General features: G+C 62.1%; 1 protein-coding gene across 2 annotated transcripts; it reads left to right on the top strand.

Annotated features, from left to right (window-relative positions):
- The first annotated feature begins 2,423 nt into the window (after nucleotides 1-2,423).
- On the top strand, nucleotides 2,424-14,775 carry Pofut2 (protein O-fucosyltransferase 2). 2 transcript variants are annotated; one of them, XM_026380211.2, is made up of 9 exons: nucleotides 2,424-2,596; nucleotides 3,287-3,537; nucleotides 5,123-5,267; nucleotides 5,980-6,090; nucleotides 9,033-9,099; nucleotides 9,965-10,090; nucleotides 10,836-11,016; nucleotides 11,175-11,298; nucleotides 13,028-14,775. In XM_026380211.2, exons 1-9 carry the CDS (start codon nucleotides 2,466-2,468, stop codon nucleotides 13,179-13,181), a joined length of 1,290 nt encoding a protein of 429 aa, XP_026235996.1. In that variant the 5' UTR covers nucleotides 2,424-2,465; the 3' UTR covers nucleotides 13,182-14,775. The 2 variants fall into 2 exon arrangements, with proteins under 2 accessions (XP_026235996.1, XP_026235997.1); XM_026380212.2 differs by having other exon boundaries at nucleotides 2,510-2,958.
- Nucleotides 14,776-23,053: the final 8,278 nt, after the last annotated feature.

The following is a 23,053-nucleotide window of genomic DNA, read 5'->3' as shown; positions in this document are numbered from 1 at the left end:
CACTCCCACAGCCTGAAGGAGACGGCAAGCCTGGGGAAATCGGTGGGCAGGGGGTGCCAGTAGGGGGCTCGCGGGCCCCGGCAAGGCTGGAAGACACCTGGCACAGGAGGCGTGGAGGCAGAGTCCGCCAGGGGCTGAGCAGACAGGCCACCTGCACAGAGTCCCACAACTTCCGAGTGGACTCCAGCCTCCTAGAGGAGGCGCGAGGCCATGGCCTCTAGCCCAGGGCACAGGGCTGTCCATCATGAGCTGGCCCCTTGGGCCGCCCTGTCCTCAAGGCCGAGCACCACTGTGAGGTGGAAGCGGGCCTTCAAAGTGGAGCCTGGGGCAGGGACGGAGGCCCAGGCCCCCAATCCCAGAGGCAGGGACGCAGCCTCTGGGGCCCTGCTCTGATTCCTGGTCTGGGGTTCCATGGAGCCCTATGAGGACCGCTCAGCTGCCACCTGGGCTGCACCATGCCCCCGGGCCAGGCACAGAAGTGCATCCCCGCAGCCTTGGGGTGGGGCGTCACTGCTGTGGGACCTGTTGTCCTCAGAACACTCAGCGCCTCGGGCTCCTGGCAGGGAGGACCCTGCAGGGAAGCCCATCCTGGGGGGCTCTGTGCACACAGGGGAGGGGCACACTTGAACATGTGGGCGTACAAGGGTTTTCTTCATCAAGGAGGTGCTCTGTCCAGGGGGGAGTGTGGGGTTTGTTTTCCTTGAGAGGAAAGAATCCAGAGTCCCCAGATGGGAGGCCTGCTGACCTGGGGGCGTTCTGAGCCCTAGAACTCCTTGGGGGCCCTCTCCAGGCCAGTGGGCTGTGATTCGGCCAGGACTGGCCTGGGGTGGTGCAGGTGTGGAGGCTGCTTTTCTGCAGAGCGAGAGGCCTGGGCAGGCAAGGGCTCACAGCCTGGGGTCACCTCAGCTGGCTGCTGGGGGAGCTGCGTGCCCAGGGGCAAGCTCGGTCCAACCCGCCCACAATGAAGGTGGCGCTCACCACTAGGGTCTGCTCGCGAGGCTCACCACAGCCAGCCAGGCTCCTTGGTGCCCATTTTTCCCTGAGGGGTGAGTCTTCACAGGCATAAGTGTTTTCATACCTCTTAGGTAAACACAGAGGGTGCAGCAGCTGGGTCATACAGTAGGCATTGGACCCCAACTCCAGCCCCATTTTCTTCTTAAATCCTGACCCAGAAGCACAGATGCTTGGACCTCCCTGGGCTGTCCAGCTGCAGGCTTTCCTGCAGTCTTGGACCAAGCCTGAAGTCCTCAGCCCCACAGATGCAATGGGAAGAGCACCCCTCCTCCTGTTCTCTGCCTCCAGGACGCACTGCACGTTCCCCAAACAAACAGCCCGGGGGCTTAGGGCTCCTTCATCAGAATCCCAGCCAGCGGGGCTCAGGGTGGTTTGGGGACTCTCTTGCAGGAACTCACCTGCTGCCACTCTTGGGGTGACTCCAGCTGTGGATTCAACTGGAAGAGAACAGAAACTGTCAAACAACTTCCAAAGGAGCTGTACCATTGAGTCCAGCTGTACAACAGCCTCCCGAACTCCGGCTAGACTTACTTGTAAAAGCGGCTTAAGCAACAGAGACAACCCCACTTCACAGCAGTGCTAACACGTCTCCAGGACAGCAGCTGTCCTTTGGCGGTCCTCCACCTCCCCCCAGGGCCCCTCAGGGTCCCTCGAGTTGGAGGACGGTTGCAACTACACCTGCCCAGGTACGGAGACCCTTCAGTCCCGACGGGATCGCCGCCCCTCCGGCAGGCCCCGGGAGTCCGGGCACACCGCAGAGAATGGCGCACGGAGTGGGTCGCTCATCCTCGAGCCCGCAACCCCGTGCCCCGCACCAGTTCCCAGTGTTCCCCGGGGGTTGGTGCCCACAACACAGCTGCGGGGCTGGTATCCGGCAGGCGCGAGCAGTCCCCACGCCTTGCCCCGCGACTCGGTCTGCCCTGCCAGCCCGTAGGCCTTCGTCTCGCAGGTCCGCGCTGGTGCGCAGAGGACGTGGTGGGAGCTGCGTGACCCGCCACTGCTGCGCGGGGAAGCCGGGGGCGGAGGGGGGCAGTGCTGAGCCAGGCTGAGCCAGGCACGAGGGTGAAGCTGGCGACCGGGCCGCCTCGTGCCTGACTCCCCGGGTCCGCCCTGGCCCCGCCCCTGGGAAAAATCCCTCGACCCGCCTCTCGGTGCCCGCCCCGCCCACTCCCCGCCCCGGTACAGCGCACGCTCCGCCCCTCGTGCCCGCCCCGCCCACTCCCTGGAGGACTTGGCCTGCAGGCCCCGCCCATTCCCCACCCACGCCACGCCCTTCCTCAGACAGCGCCTCGGCCCGACTGGCCCAGGCCCCGCCCCAAGACTGAGCGACGCCTGCGCAGAGCGGGCCTCGCCGTGTGGCCGTCGCCACGGGAGACGCGCTCCACGGGGAGGGATAGACTCGCGCTTCCGGGTCAGGGCGCGGCCGCCGGAAGTGCGTGGCCGCCGGAGCCATGGCGGCGCTGGCGGTCATCTCCCTCCTTCTCGGGGCAGCCTCCTGGCCGCCGGTCTCGGCCTCGGGCGAGGAGTTCTGGCCCGGCCAGTCGGCGGCCGACATCCTGTCGCGGGCGGCCTCCCGCAGACGGTAAGCGCTCCGCGGGCTCGCCTCGCTCGGCCCGGCTCGGCCACGTGGGCCCGGCGGACGCGGCCCTGCGCCCCGCGTGCGGCCCGGCACCTCCGTGGCCAGTGCAGGACGCCCCTTTCCTGACCCACTCGTGTCGAGGGCGCATCGTGGGGCCCTTCCAGAAGCCACCTGACGTGTGATGTCGCAGCTCGCCGAAGGCAGACACGGGCGTGAGAACCCAGCTGTTGCCAGACCCAGAATAAACTCGGAAAAGTTGAAAACCTTGCCACTGCGTCCACTAGTTATTTGTGTTGAAAACATGCTCATTTTTTGTTTAAGACGTTGATTTTGTTGGCACGGGATGAGTTTGCTGCTGTTAATTAGTGAGTACTTCAGCTCTCCCTTCTCGGGGAACCCTCACCCTCTGACTGACACCTGCCCCTTGGGTCCTCAGAGGTTGTTAGACCAGGTTGAGACCCTGAGGAGCCCTCATCCTGAGGCCCCGGGCTGAGGTTCCCTGGCATGGCCAGCTGTTAAAGGGTACTAGGACGTCTGGTCATGCTGGTGGGCTGAGGTAATTGCCACTGAGAAACAGGTGGACAGCTGTCTCTGCAAACGGAAGCCTGCCCAGTGGAGCAGTGACTGAGACAGTCATCTGGGCAGGTGTGTACCAGCCCTACACTCAGAAGCCCTGTTCCGCTCTTCGCACAGGTACCTCCTATACGACGTCAACCCCATGGAGGGCTTCAACCTCCGCAGGGATGTCTACATCCGCGTCGCCTCCCTGCTGAAGACCCTGCTGAAGACGGAGGAGTGGGTGCTCGTCTTGCCCCCGTGGGGCCGCCTCTATCACTGGCAGAGTCCTGATATCCTCCAGGACCGGATTCCTTGGTCTGAGTTTTTTGATCTTCCAAGTCTCAATAAAAACATCCCGGTCATTGAGTATGAGCACTTCATTGAAGGTGAGGTGGTGATTTAGCTGGGCCTGCAGGCCCAGCTGCATGTGTCCTCTCACCCAGCTGCAGTGCTTGCTCTGCATGGGCACCCTCTGCACCATTGCTCTGGGGAAATGGGTTTGAACTGTGGGGACGGCTGTCGCAGCCTCTAAACAGCTGGCACAGTCACTTTGCACGAGAGAGCATCCGCCCCAGGTGTCACCCAACAGACGGCACCCTGGGAGAGAGGCCTTCTTCCTCCTGGAGGGCAGCTGTAGTGTGGCTCTGGTGTCTCACTGCAGCACTGCTGTGGACTTCAGTAACCTCATGCTGCTGCTCCTTCCGTGTGAACGTTCTGAGGATTAAAGCTTTCATTAGAACATGATTTAAGACGTCTAGCAAAGTGACTTTGGTTGGAGAGCATAGATTTAAAACTGGCCCTTTGCTGCTGCTTTCTGGAGACCCTGAGAGGAATGGGTGGCGCGTAGGGCGTGATGGAGTCCTCATGCAGGTCAGCCTCTGTCTACCCTGTGCTGAGGGCCATTCTCCTAGTGCTGGGCTCTCACCACCTTGCTGTGAAGTGTGTGGTGTTGGAGTTGATCCTGGGAGCACTGGCCTGGGAGCCACTGTGTTTTCTGTTGTCCTCATTCAGGCTGGCCTTATATGACACTGGTGAGGTGTACCCTTTCCTGCCCCGGTCTGAGCTGTGGTCCTAGAAACCCAGCTGCCATTGCCTCCAGGCCACAAGGTCAGGCTGGTGGTTTTCTGATGCTGGGAAAGGGACAGTCAGGGCTCTTGCCATTTTAGTGTGTGGCACCTGGAAGTGGCCAAGCTGTGTCTCCCTTCTGCCACTCAATCTGCATCCCTCCAGCTGGAACAGGACCAGGAGCCTCGCAGGAAGACAGCCACACCATGCCTCCCCAGGCAGATGTGCTGGCTGGACCCAGGCCTGCCTTCCCTGGAGAGGGTGAAGCTTGCGACAGGGCAGGCCCAGTGCCTGGCACAGTTCTTCTCCTCCCTCCAGGGTGAGGGGAGCCTGGAGCTGCACTGGCACGCAGCTGCGAGCCCCTGATCCCAGCAGACATGGAAGGCAGAATTCTGCGTGGTGTGTTTTCTCGTAACCAAGTGGCTCATTCCATCTTTGGCCAGAGCTTTCCTGTGATGTGGGATGTGGCAGGTGGCCCCAGCGTGGTGTGGGGGGCAGCAGGGGGTATAGGCCCTCGGGCTGCTCACCGGGGCGGCTAGGGAGTGCAGTGGTGTCACGGTGGAGAGCACTGGGCCCAGCGTGGGGGCCAGGCAGTGCTGGAGGGAGTGGTGGGCAGGCTCGGCCGTGCTAGAGGAGAGGGAGGGAGGCTGTGGGGAGCAGTGAGGCCGGGAGCCCCGGATGACAGGTGCAGCAAGAGGAAGAAGATGACCGTGGCAGGAGTCCTGTGAGGCCCCATCCCCAGCCAGGGGCCCTATTTTGCCCTGTCTGCTTTGTGAGCCTCTCGCAGTCGTCTTTGGGGATAATGTGCCCTTGACCTTATCCTCGTCCATCTGAGCCAGGGGCTGGATGTGCCTGCGAGTGGCCATAGCCGCCGCTGCACTGCCCTGTTCTCTCGGTTTTTTTCAGAGTCCGGTGGGCCCTTCATTGACCAGGTGTATGTCCTGCAAGGGTATGCGGAAGGGTGGAAGGAGGGCTCCTGGGAGGAGAAGGTGGACCAGCGGCCGTGCCTGGAGCCCCTGCTGTACTCGCAGGACAAGCACGAGTACTACAGGTAGCCTTGTCGCCCAGTCGCCACCCTGCAGGGGCCTCCCCAGCACCTGCCGCCTGCTGGCTGTCTGGGGCTGTGCCAGTAAAGGCCTCTTGCTGTACAGAGGGGCACTAAGGCTGTCCTCAAAACCCCCTCCCAAGGACCCTCCCTTTTCCATGCCTCTTTTTTCAATTCTGGGGACTGAAGCAGGGTCTTGTTGCCACTGAGCCGCATCCCTAGCCCTTTTTAAAATATTGAATCAGGGTCTGACTAAGTTGCTGAGGCTGGCCTCAAGCTTGTGATCCTTCTGCCTCAGCCTCCCGAGTATCTGGGATGACAACGTGTGCCACTGTGCCTGGCTTCCTGCCTTTTAAACGCATTGGAGTGTGGTGTAGGAGCGGTGGTCACAGCCCCTGGTGTAAATCGCCAGCCAAGGCTTCCCTGTGGAGTAGCCATCGCACAGCAGCCTCCACTTGAGACGTGGCGGAGCAGTTTGTTCTGAAGCGTGAGAGGTGCTCTTGGCAGAGCATGGCTGCCTTGCTCTGGCCCCTGAGCCTGGAGCCAGGGTTTCTCTCCTGCTCTTCTGACTCTCGGTGACTAGAGTCACGAGCAAAGGGAAGCCCGTAGTTCTCGCAGTGTGAGTTCCTGGGTGCCAGAGCCCGGGCCGAGGGGGGGGTGCTGTTACCTGTGTGAAAGCAAAGCCAGCTAACAGCTACCCCGTGGGTTTTCTTTCCAGGGGATGGTTTTGGGGTTATGAAGAAACCAGGGGTTTGAACGTCTCCTGTCTGTCCATTCAAGGATCAGCGTCCACCATAGCACCTGTGCTCCTGAAAAACACTTCAGCCCGGTGAGTGCCGGCACTTTCCACCTGCAGCCCCCGGCCAGCACGCGCCTGTGCTGAATGCTGGCGTCCACACACCTTGCCGCAGGGCCGCTTTCCACAGTGAGTGGGACCAAGGGGACTGGAGGAGGCCACAGGTGTCCTACCTGAGGCTCAGAGGGCAGCGGGTTTGGGGGGGTGCGCCAGGCTCTGCGGTGGGCAGCACGGCCTCGTCCCTGCCAGCAGCGCCTACTCAGGAGGCCGTTGCCTGAACCTCAGGCTTTGCCACTCCATTCCCAGGCCTGGTGGTCACTGGCCGGCGTTGGCGGAGAACCACACCTGGCTTCTCTCTAGAGTTCCTCTCAGGTGACGTGAGGAGCCAGGGTGTAGCTGTGAAGAGGGGTCAGTGAGGGACTGGCCAGGGCACAGGCAGGTGGAAAGCGTGCCGGCTAGACTTGGCAGAAGGCTTTTAAGTACCCGGAGAGGTTTTGAAGATACTGCCCTGTCCCCGGCTTTGTTCTGTGACTGTGTCCCCTGTGGATCTGTGACTATGAAGGGCACTCTTGGCTGGGGGACCCTGTGGGCAGAGCAGCGTGAGGGCAGCACTCTCACCACCGCCGAGTGGCGGGGGCCTGGGAGGTCCCCCCAGGACGGGATCGTGAGTCAGCGAGGGTGATCCTCTCTGGAGGGAAACGCCTGAGAGCGTGTGCCCAGGATTAGCTGCAGACCTCAGGTAGCGGCGGGAACTGGAGAAACTGAAGTCACAAACCCTTCCAAAGGTGTCCTGCGGGTCCCCGCATGCCCTGGCCAGACAGGTTGCAAGCATCTCTCAGGAGCCTGGGTGTGCAGGCCGCTCCTGCCTAGGACCTGGCGCTCCAAGTGCCCCTGCTGTTCTGCTGCGTACGCGCCCCTGAAGCCACGACTGTATGCAGGGCTCAGCGTTCCCTGGTCATCACCATCACCAGTGGTCCTGGCCCTTGTGTCCTCATGAAGTGGTGTCAAGCCCACAGTGAGCCCCATTCTCCCTGCCTACGAGGCCCGTCCCCCACAGAAGCACAGACCCTAGGTGCTGGAGGGAGCTGCTGGATTTCTGGTTCTTGAGGTCCGCTTTGGTGTGGTCCCTACCGGGCCTTTTGGTCACAACCTCTGGGTTCCAGAAACAGCTGTGCCTGAGCTTGGCCTGGGAAGGTGGGCCCTGGACGCGTGCTCCTGCCGCAGTTTTCCTGACCTGTTTGGGTTGGAGCAGAGCTGCCCCAGGAGGGCTGCAAGCAGAAGGCCACACCGTTGCCGAGGAGCAGGGGGAGGGCACCTTGCAAGGACAGGGACCCGTTGTCCCCGCTCCAGGTGGGCCGCAGAGCCTTGGTCGGGGAGCCTCAGGGCGGGGAGCCTCGGACGGGGTGGGAGGGCTCTGGAACAGGCTGTGGGAAGCCCCGCCCAGTCGGCACCCCAAGACCAAGTGGAGGAGGCGACAGGCCCTGAAGGGGCAGGGGCGACCCTTGTGTCCAGCCCAGGGCCTGCCTCACAGCATAGGTGAGGTCCCCGAGAGCCGAGAGGAGAGTAGGAATGCGGCGTCGTGGGCAGACGGCAGAGGAGAGGCAGAGGGACGCGCGGCCCTGTGACCCGGCAAGCACACCTCCCGTGAGCACCCACGTGTACCCCAACCAGGGTGTGCCCGGCGTCCCCAAACCAGAACGCATCCTGCCGCAGCTGGAGTTGGCGTGAAGGGAGCGGGGTGGGCTGGGGACTGAAAGGCCGTCCAGCACGGATGTGAACAGCTGCTGCTGCGGGCACAGGACACGTGGGCCGTAGCGTCCAGCAAAGAAGGAAAGTGGGTCAGCTTCTGCTTGCACAGAGCAGGGACCTGCAGGGAGGCGGCAGGGGACCGTGTGTCCTGAAAGCCTGCTGCTCAGGGTCCCTGCACCTGTACCGTCTGTGGCCAAGTCCTTAGGAAGTGACCTGGAGGCAGGGCTGGGCGGCCACAATGCAGCGTTCCCTGTGGGCAGTGGCGTGGCAGGCTCCTTTCTCACGCTGGGGGCCACGGGGCTTGCCGTGGCCTCCCTTAACCACAGGTCTCAGCCTTCGTTGAAGGCACAGTGGGCCCCTCCTGCACCTTGGGCGTTGGTGAGCTTGCGGCAGTGCCCGCGCCGTGTCTTGGGTTGGTGAGGATGTGTGGTAGTCCCCATGGCCTTTCAGGTCATCTCTATGCTGAGGGTTGGTGGCCTTTAGTTGGCCTCAGGTTAGTGCTATCTCAGACAGGGCACGTTGTTATAGAGAAGTCTTTGTACAAGCAGCAGGGAGCGGAAATGCAGTACGCAGAACCTCAGTGGCTGGGGTCACTGCTGAGCCACCCCAGGACTGAGACTGCGTGGCTGGACCCTGCAGCCACTGTGCAGTCTTGGTCTCGGGCTCTGGCACTGAGAAGCAGGAGCCCTGTCCTGTTGCACAGGAAGGCCATGCTCTAAAGCTCCGATTTAAACGCTCACCAGATTTCATCTGCAGAAGTGCAGATGTTTTGTTCAGGCCTCAGGTCCCCTGTGCCTCCCTGCACCTTCCCATTCCCAGTCTTTGGCCCTCTTCTTTAGAGCTGCAGTTTTCTCAGCCGACTGGCTGTGGGAGGAGCAAAGGCTGCAGGTGATGGGCCGTTTCCTGCGTGGGTGCCGTGGGGCCCTCTTGGGTTCCCAGGGTGCCTGTCTCTGTGGGCACCCTGGGGCTGTGCCAGCCTGAGGTGCTCTGGTGGGTGGGAGGGTTCCTGGGGCTCTGGCGTGATGAGGCTGGCAGTCCCTGGTGCTGAGCCGCCTGCCCCTTGCTCCCCTGAGGTGAGCCGCGTGTCCTGCTGGGCAGTCCTTCCCCGCCGTGATTCCCCTGGAACCCCGCAGACCTCCCTGCAGACCCCCCGTTTGCTGGTGCAAGGCCTGGCACCCTGAGCTCTCAGTGCAGACGGTTGTCAGCTGGGCGTCTCTTGTCAACAGGTCCGTGATGCTGGACAGAGCAGAGAACTTCCTTCATGACCACTATGGGGGCAAGGACTACTGGGATGTGAGTAGTGCCGGGCCTTGCCTCCTGTAAGTCTGCAGGTTGTGTCCGTTTGTTCAGTTTCTGAACATTAAGGTGACCCACAGACGGCTCTTCTTTCCACCGCTGACTGAGATCCTGAGGCTCCTGGAAGCCCTGGCCTTGGGGCATCAGCAGTGGATCCTCACCCACCCTAGGGCAAAGGTGCTGGACCCTGTGTGGGGCCAGGTGTCTGGAGACACGGGGCCAGGCTTGGGAGCCGAGCCAGGAGCCTCTGTCCCTGCCACGTGGCCCTGGCTCTCACGTGCGCTCCGCCCTCCAGCCCCTCTCCATGCTGGGACAGGGCTGTCCTCCGGCTCCTCTTCTCCTGACTTGCTGGTGGTCTAGCCTCGAGCTCTGCCTGCTCCACACTCTGGTTCCACAGAGGGGTGTTTTCTCCATGCGACCCCAACCCTGGAATTGATTCTGCCTGGAGGTGGGGAGCGCATCCCTGGGTGACCTCTGAGGACCCACAGTTGGCCTGAGCCACAGCCGGGCCGGGAGCAGCAGGGCGGGTCATGTGGAACAGAGACTCCTGGTCCAGCTGGGCTCCAGAGCTCCGGGTGGGTGCTGCTAGAGTCCAGGGAGTGGAGGGCCTGGTGCGCCTCTCTGGGCTGGGGGTCAGCGGTGCCGCAGCGCTGCCCGCAGGGCCTGTCCCAGAGTCTGCAGGCGGAGAGCGCGGCTGCTCGGGCGACGAGGGGCATGTGGGGCTGGGCAGCTGGTGCCAGGGCGTCAGCAAGGGGAGCGGCACGGGGCGGGCTGTGGCGCCTCTCCCTAGCCCCAGCGAGGTGGCATGCAGCCGTGTGCGGTCCCCAGGGCCTGTGCCCTCAGCTCCGACCTGTCCCCACAGACCCGCCGGAGCATGGTGTTCGCCAAACACCTGCGGGTGGTGGGCGACGCCTTCAGAAGCAGGTACCTCAACTCCACCGACGCCACGGACAGGATCCCGTTTGAGGAGGATTGGACGAAGATGAAGGTGCGTCTGCGTCACCCGGGGTCAGTCGTCCTTCCAGGGCTGGGGAGTCAGGCCGGGCCACAGAGGGACAGGCCCCAGCACCGTGATCCCTGCCGTGCTGCAGATGTAGGAACTTGCTTGGCACGGTGTCCTGCAGTCAGGAGGGGACGTCACTGCCGGCCAGCATCTAGAAGGCTGTTCTAGGAATAAAGGAAGCCCCTGTAGGCGATCTCCTCATGCCACGCGTGGTGAGGGGCGGCAGGGCTAGCTAGACCCCTGAGCACTGCTGGGACACCGACTGAGGACGTGCATGGAGCCTGTGGAAAATCCCATTCTGGTCTAGCATCGTCCTTTTGGATTTTTTAAATGAACGTTGAATGCTTTACACATGTAAGAATGTATTTAACTGTGTGTAAACACACGCGTGTATCACCACGTGTGAGCGGCTCTGTCGGCTCCGCCTGGAAGCTCAGGTTCTCCTGTGGCGTGATCCCCACGAGCAGCGTGCTGGCCGGCCGCGGTGTGGGGTCCTGGAGAGGACTCCTGTGCCTCTGTCCTGGGACGCTAGACGCTCAGCCGTGACTGGGAAGGAAACCTTAGAGGCTTTTCCTTTCCCCGAGTGGGACTTCACTTGAGTAAAAGGGTCTGTGATGCGTGATTGCCTCCTGGTCTTCGCCCGCCCTGCGGTCTGTCTGAGGTCCCTGGGGCCGGGAGGGGAGGCTGCGTGGACACCCCTGTCGCCTCAGTTCCCTGTCCTCCTCCCCAGGTGGAGCCCGGCTCTTCGCTGGGGGGCCCCTACCTCGCAGTCCACCTGAGAAGAAAGGACTTCATCTGGGGGCACCGGAAGGACGTGCCCAGCCTGGAGGGGGCCGTGAGGAAGATCCGCAGCCTCATGAAGACCCACCGGCTGCACACGGTGTTCGTGGCCACGGACGCCGTCAGGACAGGTAGGCCACTCTGAGTGCAGACGGGGCTGTGGCCCAGGGGGCAGAGCTGAGCTGCCTTCGCCTTCCCCATTGCCAGAGCCACACCGGCACCCGCCTGGCGTGCCTGAGTGGACGTGCCTGCTCCACCGGGGCCCCACGAGCAGCCTCTCTGTTTGCAGAGTACGAGGAGCTGAAAAAGCTGCTCCCCAAGATGGTGACCTTTGAGCCCAGCTGGGAGGAGCTGGAGCTGTACAAGGACGGGGGCGTCGCCATCATCGACCAGTGGATCTGCTCGCACGCCAGGTACCTGCCCGCCCAGCTCACCCAGGGCACAGCAGTGCTCTTGGGTGCCTGCGTCTCGGGGTCTTGGTGACCATAGCAGGTGGTCCCTTGCACCCTGGCCATGACCCATCTTGGAATCTCCTATAATGTCCAGTTCTGGCATCCTTGGGCTGACGTGGACCCTTGGTCTCCAGGAGCAGTGACCTCTGAGGCACACTTGCCTTGTTCCTGCTCCAGCTGGGCCTCTGCTCTCCCTTCCTTCCTTGCCCCTGCTCCTGTCCACGCCTGCCCTGGGAGGCCAGTGCCCTGGTGGGGCTCACGTCCAGGGGTGCTGTGTTAGGGGCATGCACAGGGTCCCAGGGCTGGAGGCTTGTGGCCCCTTCATGGCTCTGGAGGGGCCTCTGCGGGTCGCTGCAGCCCTCCTGCACGTCCACCTGGGACGTCGTGGGCCAGCTGGACTGGGACGGTGCAGGCATGATCTCCACATGGCCCCTGCGTGCTGGGTGCTGTGCCCACTCAGGCCTGTGTGGGCAGCCGGCCTGCTCCCACCCACCGGGGTGAGCTCCCCGCCAGCCCTCCCATGTCCCTGGGCACCGGGGCACCAGCAGTGCTGTCTCAGCCTTTGCCTGTGAGGGACAGAGAGGACTGCTCTCAGTTGGGCCAGGTCACGGCCACGCCCACTCCCCAGGTGTGGCCTGCAGTGGTGGTGAGAGCCCGCAGGTATCTGTCCGGGCCCAGAAATGGCGCTGGGGAGTCCCGAGCTCATGCTTCACCCCCTGCCTTGGCTCTCCTGAGAGCCCCACTGCAGGCTCCTGTGTGTAAGTCCTCGCCCATCTGCCTGCGGCCACTCTCGGCCACACAGCCTCCCCTACCTACCCAACTCCATCCCTGGAGTCGCACTCACTCAGCAGCCTACAGTCCCCAGCCCAGTGTGGCACTGCACATAGCACTGGCTCTGGAAATGTCACAGATGGATTGGTTGTTGAGTAGAGAGGGAGGCCAGCCCTGGAGGCCAAGGAGTGGAGGGCCTTCCACCTCCCCGGGAGCTAGAGGCCAACCCAGGAGGCAGAAGAGTAGAGGCCTTCCATCTCCCCAGGAGCTAGAGGCAGCCCAGGAGGCCAAGGAGTGCAGGGCCTCCCACCTGCCCGAGAGCTAGAGGCCAGCCCAGGAGGCTGAGGAGTGCAGGGCCTCCCACCTGCCTGGGAGGCCGAGGAGTGCAGGGCCTCCCACCTGCCTGAGAGCTGGAGGCCAGCCCAGGAGGCCGAGGAGTGCAGGGCCTCCCACCTGCCTGAGAGCTGGAGGCCAGCCCAGGAGGCCGAGGAGTGCAGGGCCTCCCACCTGCCTGAGAGCTGGAGGCCAGCCCAGGAGGCCGAGGAGTGCAGGGCCTCCCACCTGCCTGAGAGCTAGAGGCCAGCCCAGGAGGCCGAGGAGTGCAGGGCCTCCCACCTGCCTGGGAGGCCGAGGAGTGCAGGGCCTCCCGTGCCCGTCCCCCTCCAGCCCAGGCAGTGTAGTGCACATGGGCCCTGGGCTCCCGGGATCCCACTGCTCCTCTACAGGAGTCCTATGTGGCCGCAGCACCGTGGTGAGAGTCCTCCAAGGCTGCGGTGGCCTTGGGCATCTGCAGTGCAGGAGAGGCACCTGTGAGGAGCAGTGGAGGGACCGGCTGGGGGGCCAGGGTGGGCCTGGGCAGTGGGACTGATGGCCAGCCCAGTGCTGACCCCGTGGCTCTGGACCCTGTGTTCGTTTTCAGGTTTTTCATCGGCACCTCAGTCTCCACGTTCTCTTTCCGGATCCACGAGGAAAGGGAAATCCTGGGGTTGGACCCCAAGACGACCTACAACCGCTTCTGTGGGGACCAGGAGAAGACGTGTGAGCAGCCCAGCCACTGGGAGATCGCCTACTGAGTGCCCGCTGTCTGCGCGTGGAGACCTGGCGCGGGGAGCACCCAGGAGCTCCGTCCTGCACGTCCTCCGCCCGCCGTGGGCTGCAAGGGCTTCCGCGGCCCTCTGGGTCAGCACGCAGCGTGTTCCTCAGGACCTGTGCTGCCGCCTCGCTGCAGAACTGGTGTCCAGAGGAGCGGGCAGGATCTGTGGTGAGCGGGCTGCTCGGCAGCGTGGACCTGGACGTCTTCCTGTCCACCATGTTAGAAGTTACGGAACAATAAAGGCACAGGCTACGCCACTTCCACCAGTGGCTGTTCACCACTGCTCGTGGGCCACCTGGTCGTCATTAGCCAGGCAAACTCAAGCTCTTCATTCCAGTCTTCATTTCTGAGCTCTGTGACACACACGTCCTCGCCACAGTGATGTGTAAATGGGTCACAGAGATGAGGTGAGGCTGAGGCAGGGGGCTGGCCAGGAGCAGAGGCAGGGGTCGTGCCCATCAGGGAGTCCGTCAGAGTGTCAGCTTGACCAGCAGCCTGCAGTGGGCTGTGCGTGGTGTCCAGCAGGAGAGACTGGCCGGAGCCTGAAGACAGGTTTGCAGGTTTGTTGCTGTGGTGGTCTTCCCAGGCAAGGCCAAGTGCAGGGTCCTGTGCTCCTGATCAGGTTGAGGGCCCACGTGTCCAGGTGCTCCTGCTTTGGTTGGGTCAGTGTAAGTTATTTGCTGGGTTGTGCCTTAGGGTGTGCCAGGCAGCCAGATGGCAGTGGAGTCTCCCCACCTGGCACTTGTACTCAAGATGGAGAGGTCCATGCGAACTGCTGCAGTGACTTAGGGTCCGGCCCAACCTGAGAGCTGCTGGCTGCACCATGTGGGAGCTCGGGGCAGGGCCCAGCCTGCTCTCCAGAGTGCCCATCAGGCCCGGCTGGGCTGTTGAGCCCGGGGTGTTCCGTGCTGCGGCAGCTGGTGTGGGAGAGGCAGGCTGGGAGCCGGGAGCCGGGAGCCGGCCCCCTGGGCTGTGGGGCCTGTGGGGTCGCCTGGGCCTCCGTGTCTCCCACGGCCTGGGCCGAGTCTCCTGCAGCGCGGAGGCTTTGTCAGCACAGCTCCTTTCCTGGCCAGCAGTCAGGTGGGAAGCGGTCATCAGTGTTGGAGCAAAGTGCAGCTAGGGAGCTGGGCAGTGCCTGAGCCCGGGAGGTCAGAGGTCTTCACCTGCAGGCCACAGGCCCCTTCATGGCCGCGCCACCCACCCAGCACCTGTGGCCCTGGATGCCCCTCAGCGGGACCTTCGAGAGCCCCGCCCAGCCCCTGTGCACACGACCGCACCCATGTGGGTTGGCCGGGTGCCCTGTGCAGGCCGGCCCTCGCCCAGGCACGGCTCCCAGCTCAATTCTGGGGCAGCAGTGGCAGCTGCCCCAGCAGGCGGACCGTCGCACAAGTTTGAGCGTGGCTCCTTCCTCTTGGGCTACGGTCACCAGTGTGCCCTCTTGCTAAGGGTGAGCATGAAGAGTGGCCAGCCACTGCGGCTCCCTGTCCCCAGGCAGCTCAGGCCTCGGGCACTGTAGCCCTGCTGCGCGGGCGTGGTCTGCTGAGTGGACCGAATGAATAAAAGGATTTCTTTTCTTCTGTCTCTCTCCTTTCTCTTCTCCGCACAGAGCTGGCCCCTCGGGGCAGAGGGCTTGATGCAGGCCATCTGCCATGCTCTGACCGTGCCCCAGAAGCCTCAGGTGGTCCTGGTCTGCCACAGTGCCAGGGTGCCCTCAGAAGGTGGCCAGAGCCCTGCGAGAGGTGAGGGGACGCGAGGGAGCAGAGGCAGCCCTCGCTGGACCCAGCAGCCAGTGAGAAAGTGACCTGCCATCGCCTCGCTCTCGGACCTCAGCCTCGAGAGCTGCAGCTCTGGGTTCGTGTGACTGACGAACTGTTGAGCCTTGGGGACTCGTCACACAGCTGTGGCACATTAGAAATCACTGGGTCAGTCTTGAAGCAGGACAAGTGGATCCACAGTGGATCAAGGGGCAGTGACCAAGTCGCCGCTGCACACCCCGACCCTGTGCAGGGTTAGGGTGCACCTTCATATCCCAAACCCACAGCCACCAGGAAGTCAGAGGTGGCGGTGCAGGGTGGGGTCAGAGTGGCCCACCAGGCAGGCCAGTGCCCAGGAAGGACTGGACCACAGAGCACAGCGTCAGTGACCCGTGGGGCACGTCCAAAGCCAAGCTTGCTGCGCAAGGTGTGCCGAGGGGTCAGGATGGCAGCAGCTGGGTCTTCTCTCAGGAGGAGCATTTCTTACGTGCGTCTTGGGGTGAAATGGGGTCTGCCTGGTCAAGGTGCGTATATCCTGGCCCACGTCAACATGGAGGGGACAGACCCAGCCACCTTCCCCACGGCCATCGTCTGTGCAAGCTTCGTGGCCGGCATCTGTCCATCCAAACCTGCCTCCGACTGTTCCTCCTCACCAGCTGGCTCTCCCCAAGACCAGGGAGACACACTGCGCCTCTGGAGACTGGTGTCACCTTCACCGTCCTGTCAAAGGCTCCACGTGTTCTCATGTAGAGGCCGCTCTGAGTGCCTGGCATGGCTGGAATATCTCTGGGGCATGCAGCTGACCCTCAGCAGAACAGCTGCTGGTCTGCGTATGTGGACAGTGGAGGAGCCCCCACGGGAGCGTAGAAGAGGACAGAGGATGGCCCACGGCTGCTGCTGCCCCCAACCTGCAGCAGAACAGGGGCTCCGTTGGACGGTCTCTCCAAGAAGAGGAACAGGGGTACCAGCGCAGCCTCACTCTGTCAGACCTGACCACTGGCCTGGCTTTGGCAGGACCACAGGCTCACCAGGGCCCTTCTGCTCCCTGAGATGGCTCAGTGTCCAGGTGCCTTTAGGGACAGGCCACAGCTGTCCTGTCACATGCAGGGCTGTGCAGGGGACCCTGAGCACGTCCCTCCTTGGGTGGGACAGAACCAGAGGTGCAAGGACAGAGACCCCTGGACACGCCTCCCTGCCCCTTCAGAGTCTGGGCTTGCAACCTCTGCCTGTGGGCCCTTTCCCGTGCTGACCTGGGCTGAGGGTGCACGAGCACCTGAGGAAGACCAAGGCCCAAGCAGGCCTTGTCCTCTGCTCCCAGGGCCTGTGGTGGCTTCTCAAGTGAGAAGGTGACCCCAGCTGCATCCAGTAGGAGAGGAGCCCCCGAGGGGCACTGTGACAGGTGACAGAGAGCATCATCTTGTCATCCCTGACCTCACCCTGCACATTCACAGGCCCGAGGAGCTGCTGCCCATGGTCTCCTGGCCAGTTGTGCCTGGGCCCACAGAGCACACTGTGGTTTGGGAGGTGCCACTTAAGCTCCTGGACGTCACGTCTTCACCTGGGTCTCCGGTCCCCTACTAGGGGTTTGGCACGGGCATCCTTGCTGCCCTGCTATAACCCGGAACTGGTGCAGCAGGGACCAGGTGTGCTCAGTCCCAGACCACACCAGGCCCGGGGGGCACCAAGCTATCGGGGTTTCCCCGGGGACAACGGCTCCGTGTGCTGGCTCCGAGCTACTGTGACAAAGAACACGGGTATTAATTCTCTGGAGGCTGGAGTGCAAGTCAAGGTGTCCCACGCTCACAGCGGCTTCTCCTGCGCCCTCAAGGGTGGTCTCTACATCAGTGCCCTGATCTCTTATGACCATGGTCAGTTGCATGAGGGCCACTCCAGTGACCCCACTTTACCTTAGCTCACATCGGCCCTGTGAGGGGCCAGGGCCAGGGCAGCCACACACAGGTTTGGGGGACCCCAGGCAGCTCTGACACCCCTCTGTGGCACATGCACCACCCCTGACCTACACACCTGTACCTGGGGCAGGGCCCTGCTGTGTCCAGGGAGGACCCACTTCCTGCCCACTGGGCACCTGGGGCTGAGGTGTGCCAGGCACTTGCTCACGTGGAGCAGAATCTGGGCAGGACAGAGGGTGGGAGGGTGTGGGAGGTCAGGGGAGATGGAAGGAGGGCCCTGCCCACCTGGGGACAGAGGGAGAGGTTCTGGGGTTGCTGCTGCAGGTGGGTGGGGCTGTGGGGTCCCCGTCCCCCTCCCTCTACAGGGGCTGGGGGGACCGTCTGGGGTGACAGCACCCGAGCCCAGGCACAGAATGAGCCACGGCGTGAATTCAGTGACCTGGTCGCTGACTGCAGGGGATGCCATGGGGACGATGGCCAGAAAGGACCCTTGGGCTGGTTCCGAGCACCAGCTGTTTCCAGCCCGACACTGCTCACTGCCACAGCTGCCGGCTGAGGGGGCCGGGGCTGCAGGGAATGGCCTGTGACAGATTTAACCTCCGTTTCTAATAAAAGTGTTTTCACGACAAACCAGGCTGCTCTGTCCTTGTGGCTGCCTGCGTGTGGGGAAGGCTCAGGCCTCAGGTCATGAGTGCCCGTGACACGGCCTCCCCAGAACAAGCCCAAGCCCCGGCCGGGCAGCAGTCCAGGACACGGGGCCAGGGCCCGCCACCAGAGACCCCACTGAGTCCTCAGGCCCAGCACCAGGCCACGGTGAGTGACAGCAACACACAGCCTCCGCGAGGGCTGGGGCAAGGGTTCCGTGACACGATGTGGACCTCGGACGGTGTGCACGACCACGGGAGAGACCTGATGCAGGACAGAGGAGCAGCGGCCAAGGGACACGAGGAAACCGGAGCCCTAACAGCTGGCAGCCAAAGCTGGGCCTGGGGTGTCCCAGGAGCACAGCACAGAGGGAACGTGGGAGGGCTGAGGGACACACAAGGCAGCGCTCCCCAGAGGACAGGCCACGCCTGGAGGTGGTGAGCCTTGTCCAGACGTTACCCTCCACGCTCCGGATCCTGGACAGTGAGGGCCAGCCGCCGGAGGAGCCCGGGAAGGGCGACGGCCAGGTCAGAAGCCAGGTGCCGTCCACAGCCACAGGCCAGACCAGAGATAGGCAGCCTGCACACCGCCGGCGTGGGTATCTCAGATCCCACTGGGCAGCGCAGAGCCGTCCGGCAGCGCCAGGCCCAGCCCTGCACACCTTCTTCTGGCCCTGGCTCGAGTCTCCTTGCTGCTGCCTACAGCAAAGCTCCTGTTGGCAAATGCCAGGGCCAGGGCGTCGGTCACCACGCGCATGCGCCTGCGCGCACCCATGCCCAGCAGCCCTTGCTTGGCAGTTTCCAGGCACGTGAAGGCGCTTGACCTGAAGCAGAGAGAGAGAGGGGAGGGTTAGGACATGCAGACAACGTCCTGCAGTACCACTCACAGTGACGCGGGACGTGCCAAAGTCCACAGCTTGTGCCATGTGGGTTGTGGAGGGCCACCCAGCTGAGGCTTGTCTTCGAATGCCCGGGTCCTCTTTCAAGAAGCTCAGTGCAGGGCTGGAGATGTGGCTCAGCGGTAGCGCGCTCGCCTGGCATGCGTGCGGCCCGGGTTCGATCCTCAGCACCACATACAAACAAAGATGTTGTGTCCGACGATAACTAAAAAATAAAATATTAAAATTCTCTCTCTCTCTCTCCCTCTCTCTTTGAAAAAAAAAAAGAAGCTCAGTGCTTTCCCTTCAGTCCATTGCCTGGGGTCCGTCGTGACCCGTCTGCAAGATGCTCAAGTGCTGAGCCCCGGCGGAGCCCTTCCCTGCACCTGGCCCCAGGAGACTCATCCACAGAGAAATGTGTCCCAGGGCACCTGCTCCATGCTCCCAGCACCGAGTCCACCCACAGCAGAAGGACAGCACAGTGCCCTGTCTGCCCTAAAACCAGGAAGGCAGAGACCTGAGCCAGGCAGCACCGTGCCCCATCCACCAAGGCAGGGACAGCCAGCTGGGGCCACTGCCAGCGGCCTATGCAGCCCATCACCCTGCCACTAGCTGAGAGGACTGCAGCTGCACTGCACACCCGGGTTTCTGTGGATGGTCAGGTCTGCACTAAGCAGATTCCCACCGTTAACTCCCAGAGGAGGCACCGCTGACCACAGTTACATCCTGAGCTCACACTGTTGCCCAGCAGCCTGCTATCCCCTTCGCCCTGGTGGCTGGCTGCCCTCCAGTCACCGGCCACCGCAGGTGTTAGATGTTCAGGCAGGTGGGGCTGTGGCCACAGCTGGTGATCTCACTGCCCTACCTGGACAAGAGCCTCCCAGTGCTAGGGCAGGTAGACATTTGGTCAGGGCTCCTCAGAGCCAAGGGCATCATGAGCGCAGCATGCCCCTGTGGTGGAGGACCCGCAATCTGTGGTCAGCGTCACACAGCATGGGGACAGTGCCAGCCGGGAGGAAGAGTATGAAGTTTCAACAGAGTCATGTTCACAGGCAGCAACAGAGCAACACGCAGGTGCAGGGGTGTCTGGGACCCTCTCCTATCTCGGACAGCTTCCCAGGAGGCCCAGGAAGGAATTAGGTCCTGACCAGGGGTCAGGGAGGTCTGAAATCCAGGGGGCACAGGTGCTGAGGGCCTTGCTGCCTGAGCTGAGCTCACGCACACCCAGCAGGGGCCCATCACTGCCACCCCAGCTACACCCAGCTGATTTCACCCTGGACACCAAGGGCCAGGGCCAGGGTGACATGTGAGAGAAAACTTCACGACCTGCCACATAACCGGGTCCCCTCCTCTAGAAACTGAGATCTTACTCTCACCTAGAAGTCAGAGACAGGCAGTGACCCTGACACCGCTGTGCAGCTGCTGTGGCCACAGAACCAGTGCATGCTGGCCACCTGAGCTCCTGTGTCAGCACAAACCCCACCTGCTTCCTGGCTCCTCAGCTCACGGTGGCTACAGGGCCACTGCCCTGTGAGTCAGGTATTCCTCCTGCCCTGCCTGTCCTCGAGCAGTCCAGGAGGACAGGCACTTCCTGTCCTGTGCCCTCTGCCCCTCAGTGAGACAGCTCTGGCTTCAGTGGAGCTGAAGGGCTGGGGGGACATCGCGGGCCTCTGACTCCCGGGGGCAGACTCCGCCAGCAGGAAGCAGAGGCCAGGAAGGGGCAGGGCAGGCGCAACTCCTCCTGCAGACTTCCCAGAGCTGTTTCCCACACAGCCGTCCTAGACGCCCGCCCAGCTGGCCACTTCAGCTGGCCACTGAAGAGTAGCCAGCTCAGAGACTCACAGGGCATCGCTGCAAAGTGAACTCCACCTCCCCACACCAGGCACATGCATCCAGATAAGCCACCAGCACCGTGTGTTTTGCCCTAAGTCCACTCCAAAGGGACACAGGAAGTGGTGGAGAGCAGCCTAGGGACTACTGTTTTTTATTTTTTGGCTGATGAAATGCACTGAACAACCCTCCTGAGGAAAATGAGTGGTCGAATTTAAAGAAAAACAAAATACATCACAGATGATCCATGAAAACAAAGCAATCTCAAGGCACCAAGCAGGAAAGTCAGGAGCCCCAGGAGACAGCTGACCACGGCCGACTTCAGCCTGAGCTCTCTGCAGAACCTGCAGGACTTGAGCGACACAGGATCTTCCCAGGGTGGCAGGGATGCCAAAGGGTGAGTGAAGACTGCTGCGAAGTCGGCAGAGGCCGAGGAGATGCCCTGCCTCAGCTCTGACGCTGCGGACAAGACCTTCCTGAGGACTCGGGGCTCGGTGAGGTCGGTGCCTCCAGTCAAGCTAAGTCTAGGTGGTCCAGACTTCAAGACAGCCACATGCCGGGGGCACTCTCCCTCCCCCACGTTTAACAATTAGGAGCAAACACAATTTTTTTTTTTCTGGGGAAAATCTGAAGACTCAAAGTATTTGAACTCCAACCACCATGTCTACAAAGCCAACTGCTGCTGATGGTGAAGATCAAACCAACAGCAGACCAAGCCACCACAAGATCCAGTTAACAGGTGAGACGCAGGCGGAGACAGGGCCTGGAGAACCATTCAAAGAACCCAGACCGGGAACCAGACCAGGAACCACACCAGGACCCAGACCAGGAACCAGACCAGGAACCACACCAGGAACCACACCAGAAACCACACCAGGACCCAGACCAGAACCTGCACCAGAACCCACACCAGAAACCACACCAGAACCACACCAGGAAGCACACCAGAACCCAGACCAGAACCACACCAGAAACCACACCAGGACCCAGACCAGAACCTACACCAGGAACCACACCAGAAACCACACCAGAACCACACCAAAACCACACCAGAACCTACACCAGGACCACACCAGAACCCACACCAGGAACCACACCAGAACCACACCAGAACCCACACCAGAACCCACCCCAGAACCACACCAGAACCCACACCAGAACCACACCAGAACCCACACTAGAACCCACCCCAGAACCCACACCAGAACCCACACCAGAACCACACCAGAACCCACACCAGAACCACACCAGAACCCACACCAGGAACCACACCAGAACCACACCAGAACCACACCAGGACCACATCAGATCCACTCCAGGACGAGGAGCCAAGGGTGCGGATGGAGGATGTGGCCTGTCTACCCCAAGATTCCCCGCAGCCAAACTGTGTCCCCCTTACTGAAGACACTCTGGGTGACGATCCTGGTGATTCAGAGGGGACGTGGGCACACAGTCCTTGACAGCCACCCGGACTTCAAATCCCGTCTGGACGGAGGACACGAAGCCCCTCTGAGGCCAGGAAGTCTCACGTGACGCTCTGAGCAGGGAGTCGGGGCGAGGGTCGCCTGCCCGCCCAGCCTGTGGACCCCTTGCCCACGCTGACCCTGACAGGACAGAGTTCTGAGCCTGGAGGTCCACGGTCTGGAAAGGCACTCCCGCTCCTTCGAGGGACACCGTCTCGGTGAGGCCCTGGGAAGGGCAGACGGCTGGGAGTCAGGCCCGACACTCTCTGGGCCCAGGGCTTCAGTCCATGCTGATGGCCGAGGGCGCGAGGGACGTAGAGGTGAACTGCGTGTCTGGAGGCCTTTGTGCCCAGGTGGCCGTGTGTGCCATCATCCAGAGACCCCTCTCCTGGATGGGAGGAGAGCGCTCAGGACCAGCAGGGAGAGGCGTGCTGTCCCCAGCTCCCGCTTCAGAGACGTTCCGCTGATGACATGGTTCCTTCTCCCACAACCAGGAGAGTTCTGGTGGCTGTGTGCACGGTCACCACAAGTCCACAGTGAGGCCCAGCCGCCCTGGCGTCTCCAGCACCTTCCGCCTAGGCCTGGTCTGCTTGGAGTCCCGTCCTCCACGGGGCTGTTCCCGTGCCGGCCCCTGGGCTCCCGTCCCCTCCCTTCTCCGCGGGGCCCTGAGGCCTGGCCTTGAGGCCTGGGCTCTGCTCAGCAGGGCACCTTAGCAGGGCACCAGCAGGGGCTTCTCCTGGTCCACCGTCACCTGGGCTGGCCTCCTTAGCAGCCGCTCAGCCTTGTCCTGGGCGTGATGGTGACGGCAGAGGACACGCATGGCTTTGGTGGGTCCAGGGTGAAGTTCTTGCCTCTTCTTCCTCTGACACAAGTTCTGGAAGGAAATGACAAACCTGTGAGAGGTGACACTGGAGGAGACAATGACTGAGATTTTTCTCAGAGTTTAAAGTCCCAGAAAGAAACCTGAAAGATTTAGGAGACCCTCAATAAGTCCAAAGAAAGATAAATAAAAGTAAATAGATTCATGTCTGAATAGGTAATAATATATGTAATAAATATGCAATGATAAACTGTAAAACACAAGGGGCAAGAGAAATTTTCAAATAGTTTTTTTAAAAGATTATTTACAAGGATTTGACAATGCAATCAACTTTTTTTGTGGGGAGTGGGTACCAGGGCCCTCCACCACTGAGCCACACCACCCTGTTTTGTATTCTATTTGGAGACAGGGTCTCACTGGGTTGCTTAGTGCCTTACTTAGTTGCTGAGGCTGGCTTTGACCTTGCCTGCTGAGGGCCATTGCCAAGTAGGAATGACGCATCGAAATTTCCTTGCCAGCGTACCCCATGTTAAATGGAAATTTGCTGTGACAT

This window comes from Urocitellus parryii, chromosome 2 (assembly GCF_045843805.1).
Source record: "Urocitellus parryii isolate mUroPar1 chromosome 2, mUroPar1.hap1, whole genome shotgun sequence".
NCBI classification, from domain to species: domain Eukaryota; kingdom Metazoa; phylum Chordata; class Mammalia; order Rodentia; family Sciuridae; genus Urocitellus; species Urocitellus parryii.
This window is presented reverse-complemented; position numbering and strand designations above follow the sequence as displayed.